The sequence below is a fragment of the Xyrauchen texanus genome, chromosome 34 (genome assembly GCF_025860055.1).
Source record: "Xyrauchen texanus isolate HMW12.3.18 chromosome 34, RBS_HiC_50CHRs, whole genome shotgun sequence".
NCBI lineage: Eukaryota > Metazoa > Chordata > Actinopteri > Cypriniformes > Catostomidae > Xyrauchen > Xyrauchen texanus.
The window spans coordinates 1,498,810-1,506,309 of record NC_068309.1 but is presented as its reverse complement, the minus strand read 5'-3'; the positions used below and the strand labels follow the sequence as shown (position 1 = coordinate 1,506,309).

At 43.6% G+C, this 7,500-nt stretch overlaps 1 protein-coding gene across 1 annotated transcript in view; it reads right to left on the bottom strand.

Moving 5' to 3' along the window:
* Window positions 1–7,389, bottom strand: part of LOC127628191 (arylsulfatase B-like) — a 10,428-nt gene extending 3,039 nt beyond the window's left edge. The window contains 5 exon segments of the mRNA XM_052104952.1: window positions 3,773–3,980; window positions 4,209–4,399; window positions 6,689–6,770; window positions 6,773–6,877; window positions 6,967–7,389. Coding sequence (XP_051960912.1) covers window positions 3,773–3,980; window positions 4,209–4,399; window positions 6,689–6,770; window positions 6,773–6,877; window positions 6,967–7,218 — 838 coding nt within the window. The 5' untranslated portion in view covers window positions 7,219–7,389.
* Window positions 7,390–7,500: the final 111 nt, after the last annotated feature.

Below are 7,500 nucleotides of genomic sequence, written 5' to 3'. Positions count from 1 at the left end.
GTGAACTGTAGGGGGCGCTCTAACGCATTATACCCCTCACAGATGTGAACTGTGGGGCGCTCTAACACATTATACCCCTCACAGATGTGAACTGTAGGGGCGCTCTAACGCATTATACCCCTCACAGATGTGAACTGTAGGGGCGCTCTAACGCATTTTACCCCTCACAGATGTGAACTGTAGGGGGCGCTCTAACACATTTTACCCCTCACAGATGTGAACTGTAGGGGGCTCTAACGCATTATACCCCTCACAGATGTGAACTGTAGGGGGCGCTCTAACGCATTCTACCCCTCACAGATGTGAACTGTAGGGGCGCTCTAACGCATTCTACCCCTCACAGATGTGAACTGTAGGGGCGCTCTAACGCATTTTACCCCTCACAGATGTGAACTGTAGGGGCGCTCTAACGCATTTTACCCCTCACAGATGTGAACTGTAGGGGCGCTCTAACACATTCTACCCCTCACAGATGTGAACTGTAGGGGCGCTCTAACACATTTTACCCCTCACAGATGTGAACTGTAGGGGCGCTCTAACACATTATACCCCTCACAGATGTGAACTGTAGGGGCTCTAACACATTATACCCCTCACAGATGTGAACTGTAGGGGGCGCTCTAACACATTATACCCCTCACAGATGTGAACTGTAGGGGCGCTCTGACACATTTTACCCCTCACAGATGTGAACTGTAGGGGCGCTCCGACACATTATACCCCTCACAGATGTGAACTGTAGGGGCGCTCCAACACATTTTACCCCTCACAGATGTGAACTGTAGGGGCGCTCTAACACATTATACCCCTCACAGATGTGAACTGTAGGGGGCTCTAACACATAATACCCCTCACAGATGTGAACTGTAGGGGGCTCTAACACATTATACCCCTCACAGATGTGAACTGTAGGGGCGCTCTAACACATAATACCCCTCACAGATGTGAACTGTAGGGGGCGCTCTAACACATTATACCCCTCACAGATGTGAACTGTAGGGGGCTCTAACACATTATACCCCTCACAGATGTGAACTGTAGGGGCGCTCTAACACATTTTACCCCTCACAGATGTGAACTGTAGGGGCGCTCTAACACATTATACCCCTCACAGATGTGAACTGTAGGGGCGCTCTAACACATTATACCCCTCACAGATGTGAACTGTAGGGGAGCTCTAACACATTATACCCCTCACAGATGTGAACTGTAGGGGCGCTCTAACACATTTCACCCCTCACAGATGTGAACTGTAGGGCGCTCTAACACATTATACCCCTCACAGATGTGAACTGTAGGGGGCGCTCTAACGCATTATACCCCTCACAGATGTGAACTGTAGGGGGCGCTCTGACACATTTTACCCCTCACAGATGTGAACTGTAGGGGGCGCTCTGACACATTAGACCCCTCACAGATGTGAACTGTAGGGGGCGCTCCGACACATTATACCCCTCACAGATGTGAACTGTAGGGGGCGCTCCGACACATTATACCCCTCACAGATGTGAACTGTAGGGGGCGCTCTAACGCATTATACCCCTCACAGATGTGAACTGTAGGGGGCGCTCTAACGCATTATACCCCTCACAGATGTGAACTGTAGGGGGCGCTCTAACACATTTTACCCCTCACAGATGTGAACTGTAGGGGGCGCTTTAACACATTATACCCCTCACAGATGTGAACTGTAGGGGGCGCTCTAACACATTATACCCCTCACAGATGTGAACTGTAGGGGGCGCTCTAACGCACAGGCATGAAAACTGGTCAGGGGTAAAAAAGGTGAGAAGAATACGGCAGCAAAAAAATCCAATCCAATCGACTTTTTATATACTGTATATAGCACATTTTAATTTTTCTCATTCATTTCACATTTGCTGCACAAAGAATAAATTGAAAATATAGTAACACATAAAACATACAAAATATGGGGGCCATTTTAATGTGTGGAGGCAAGTATTTACATGGAAATTTATTTAAATGGAAATTCAGCATTTAAAGCATGCCATAAGTTAGGGTTGGGCAATTGCCAAAGAAATCTGAATTTTGGGGCTAAATGGCGATGGTATAATCTCAGTATTTAACTTTTTTTTCTTTTCTTTTTTTTTTTAAATCTGTATTTAATTTAAACAAAAAAAAGTTATTTCATATCCTGGTAAATATTGTCCTACAAACAATGTTCATATTGAAGGCTATGAAAACAAACAGTGAATGCAACCTTTCAGTCTATCCAAAAAAGGGGTCAAATCACATTACACTCTAACATTGCAAACATTACGATCTAAAAACAAAATAATGCTTTTTAAAGAAGTAGTAAAATTTACTAAACTTAAAATGAAAATAAAAACAAAACTGATATCATAAAAATACACTTGTAGGTTTGAAATTCTCTAGCACATTTATGTTCACCATCAACAACAAATATTCAACAACAAATATATTAGCAAAATCTATTTATTATTTAGTGTTAATGTATATTTTAGTCAGAATTATTGCGCTCCTATTCTATTAGCGTCTGTTCAGCGCAGCATGCTCGTTCACGGAAGTTTAGCCTGCTGAAGGCTCGATCCACTCATGACAGCAAAATGGAAATATTTGCATAACTTTCTAACATTTACAGATGGAGAATATGTCTGTGGAATCAAGTAAGTTATGCACTGAGGATATTATTGGAAGTCACTTCGTTAAATATTATTAATAGAGGTATATTTGTTTCCACCAATCGCTGCACAAGTTAAGGTCACGTACTGTATAAAAGCACGTTAGTGCGAGCCCTCCCGAACCCATAGAGAATGCAAATAACATTGTAAGCTAACTTACCTCAGGCTTGCTTTTCGACGTGCAGAACTGTCTTTGTTCGGCAGTGTGTCCAGTTGTCAGATTCGCGGTGTGACTTTGAAAAAAATTCTGCCGTACTCTCTGACTCGGATTGGCTGTCAGTCGGCATTAGGAATGATGATTGGTATTTAAAGCCGCGAAGTTTATGGTAACTATAGAGATATAGCAGGTACTCTGACTCGGATTGGCTGTCAGGTTTCGGCATTAGGAATGATTGGATTGGTTTTTAAAGCCGCGAAGTTTATGGTAACTATAGATACATCACACACACCCCCCAACCCCCCCAAATGTTTTTTCATCGGATCTGCACAAGTCACGTAGGTGACCCATTTTGTTTGTAAAACGGCGAAATTCGCCGAAAGGTGAGGAGTTTTCATGCCTGAACACATTATACCCCTCACAGATGTGAACTGTAGGGGGCGCTCCGACACATTCTACCCCTCACAGATGTGAACTGTAGGGGGCGCTCCGACACATTATACCCCTCACAGATGTGAACTGTAGGGGGCGCTCTAACGCATTTTACCCCTCACAGATGTGAACTGTAGGGGGCGCTCTAACGCATTTTACCCCTCACAGATGTGAACTGTAGGGGGCGCTCTAACACATTATACCCCTCACAGAAGTGAACTGTAGGGGGCGCTCTAACACATTATACCCCTCACAGATGTGAACTGTAGGGGGCGCTCTAACGCATTTTACCCCTCACAGATGTGAACTGTAGGGGGCGCTCTAACGCATTTTACCCCTCACAGATGTGAACTGTAGGGGGCGCTCCGACACATTCTACCCCTCACAGATGTGAACTGTAGGGGGCGCTCTAACACATTATACCCCCTCACAGATGTGAATGTAAACAAATACAAATACGAATCTACAAATGTAAACTTTTTTGCGACATAGCGCCTCGAGTTGAAGAGGTTGTCCGTACCTGTGGAGAAGATGAGAAGCGTGTTGTTCCACAGTCCTGTGTCCTGCAGAGTCCTGCTGATGTTCCCCACCGCTTCATCCATCGCCGACACCATCCCTGCATACTCCCGCCGAGACTTGTCTTTGATGAAACTATAGGGGGCGATGTAGCGCTCTGGGACCTGAAGAGGACTGTGAACCGCCTGCAGCGCCACATACAGGAAGAGAGGCTGCACAACAACAAAAACATCTTGTTTTATTTCCAGTCACACAACATTCACACAGCTCACTAAACTGAAGGATACGTTTATATTAACACATGACATATTTATTCTAGTCTATCTGCCTGAAAGTCAAAGTGGAGTCTGACTGAAATTAAACCACAGAACTCATCAGCCGAATGTGATGAGATATGACTGTAATAAACGGTGTGTTTGCATAAATGAAATGAAGTGTACTTTGTTAGCTTGGTGTTGTTTTATGACGTCAGTGGCTCTCTGTGTGAAGAGTTCTGTGGAGTACTGGCCCGTGTAACCTGTGGCGACATCTTCCCCGTCCCGCAGGTCCAGAGCGCAGCGGGTCTCGTTGAGAGGAGTGATGAAACTACACCTGTGATGAGTGGAATAATTCTCTGACCCCGTCAGATAACCTACACACAACACAAACACACACACACACTTCCTCTCAGTCACATGATCAGGGTGGATCTAACTGAGGAACATGAACCGGTTTTAGAAATCTTCTGATTCACTCCTGACCGTGTGACGCTCTGATACACTTTGCTTGGGTTTTCCAGTATCAAAGTCAACAAGAACTATTTTCCTTTAAGCTAAAAAAATAAATAAACAGACAGTCAGCATAAATGCCCTCCATACAACTCCACTGGTTCAATGAATGTCTTCTAAAGCGAAACGATCTCTTTTGGTGTGAAAAGGATCAATATAAATCATCGCTTTAGGTCTGAAGCAGTACGCAAATTCACAAAAGAGCAGAGTTCACGCGGTCTCTCGTGTGATGTATTCGCGTCGGCATGTTACGGAGGTAATCTCACGTTTTTCTTTCGGTTGAGTAAACAGATTTTTAGGTGCACTGTCCCTTTAAGACTAAGACGGGTTATTCCACATCAAATCAACCAAACTCCAGAAATATCACAGGTGAAAATTTTTGATTTTGTTAATACTTTGTCTCAAGAAAGATAAACATAAATGATGATGAAAGCCAAAATATTAAACAATCCATTATATAGTAGAGGGGGTCAAATTATAATCTCCACCAATGATTTGGGAGCAAATCTACAGGTGAAAAAAACAGTCTTAGAAACGTGTGAGCATCATGATTTTATATTTACACAGAGATTGGTAGATCTATTCCTCAAATCAGTTGACTTCAGCAGCTCTTGTTGTATTATACGCCAATGGTGAGAGCCCAAATATGGGAAAAAACACTTTTTTAATGCTGTTTTTCCAAAGTTGGAGTGCCTATAACTCCGGAAGTATTAAAGATATCTTAAAATCCTTCCATATTATGGTTCAGAACAAACTTTCCTTTTTGTATGTCCATTTTTAAGACTCTACACAGTTTAATTCCAGAGATACGGGGCTCTCGATGTGGCTCCATCCCAAAACTCAATGGTCGAAAACCAGATATATGGGTCACATGGTATAAACGCTAGTTTTTCTTAGCATGTAGCATCTAGAGATGCTTGTGACAAAACAAACATAATAAAATAAAGTTCTGCAGACTAGCATTGCAGAGGGCGAATATGGCCATGATTAAATGAATCAAAATTCCCCAAAATGTGTTGAGTGTTTTATTGTTTATGTAATAGCAGCATTGATGCCCATTGCAAATTTCTCCATTGAGATCAATCAATCAATATGTCTTTGCCACCTTGCTAGGGGTAATTTTTTGAGGAGTACTTCTCCTCCAAAAATCTTTGGCGAAAATTGTCATTTTCACCCCTTCTATGAAACAATGGATTACTTAGTAAATATTGATCCATGGCATTTAATATTTTGGCATTTAACATTTATGTTTATATTTCACCAGTAAAAAAAAAAAAAGTGTCAAAAACTGCATTTTGTGTCTCGGACATTGACACGTAACAACACGGATACAGATCAGCTCACAAACGGCACAATTACACAAGAGAAGGGGCGCCAGATCCTTTAAAAAGTGGAGGGAACATTGGGGGTGTGACATCAGGAAGTGACGAAACTCAAATCAAATCCCTTTATTGTCACTCAACCATTCACACAAGCGCAACAGTGGGTCTGAAAGTCTTGAGTGCTCATGAATATTAATTAGGTTATATGCAGATCATTCTCAATGACTAAGTCATATGGACCAGGAAGCTTTAGTCACAATGACCGTTTTGTCCTCTAGCATGAGGAGTTACGGGTTCTAATCCACCCCCGAATAAAACATTTAACTTAACAAATAAAAATGGCATTTGAATGCGGAGCTGCAGGGCTGGACCGTAATCTGGCATACCGGCATTTTCCCCAGTGGGCCTCACGCACTTTGGGGCTGTTCAAGGGTGCACTGGCCATTGGGAGAACCGAGCGGGCTGCTGGGTCGTCCGCAAAACGTGCCGAATGGGCCGCAATAAGCTCAAATGAGCCGCCGCGTTATGCAGATCGGACCGCAAAAATGGCGCCGCGATATGCAGAAAAGGACAGCAGCCAGTTGCCATGTAAAATCCCAGGCGATTACTCTTCCCAGTCCAGCCCTGCAGAGCGGGGACACATCTGTTTATTATTCTGCTTTGCAATTTAACTGGACACTGTGCGATGTGTGTTAGACACTTACGCCGTTTCAAAAAGTGGCGGGCACCCGTCCCACCCGTCAATGATGCCACTGCACAAGAGTGAATCTCCTTCATACTGATATTATGATTATTTATGTACTGTCATCATCTAATAATACAAGCACCTACCAAAGAAAGACTGAAAGCCTCTGTGTGTGGGCAGACAGTCTCTCCTGAACATGCCCAGGTGCCATTTGCCCACCATGTGTGTGTGTTATACCCGCCGTCCTGCAGGATCTGAGGCAGAAATCTCTCATCCAGAGGAACACAATACGGCTGACAGGGCCAGATGATCTGATGCTGCATCCCAGTGTGAATCTGACACAACAATAAATCACAATTATACACAATGACACATTTACTCTGGCAGTGCCAGGCTCCAGAGGTGTTTAGAAGTGTTTAGTTACCTGGTATCTGCCAGTCATCAGCTGGTTTCTGGACGGAGTGCACAGCGGCTGAACATAATAATTATCCAGTCGAACCCCTGCAGCTGATAAACGGTCCAGATTCGGGGTTTTAATCTCAGATCCGTGAAACCCAACATCATTCCAGCCGAAATCATCCGCTAAAACAAACACGACATTCGGCGGTTTGGCCGCAATATGAGCGACAGAAAACGGCAGAAAATATAAAAGAGCACAAACTTCCCTCACATTCATCTTCAAAGTCAAACTGTGACAGACACTTACTTCCCCTTCAGTCGACCACGAAAGAGTTCCTCAAAAACACCGAAAACCGACACGGAATAGAGAATAAAACTGAACATATCTGACATATTCAAAAGTCACGAGACATTCTTGTGCCGTCCAATCACGTGTTGCGATTAATATTCATAAGTGCGTCTGGGCGTTCAGCCGTGACGTCATTTGTAAGCTAACCCGGAAGAGAATTCTCCATGGGGTGTTTATAATGGGGATTTTTCGTCTTATGTGTAAAATACC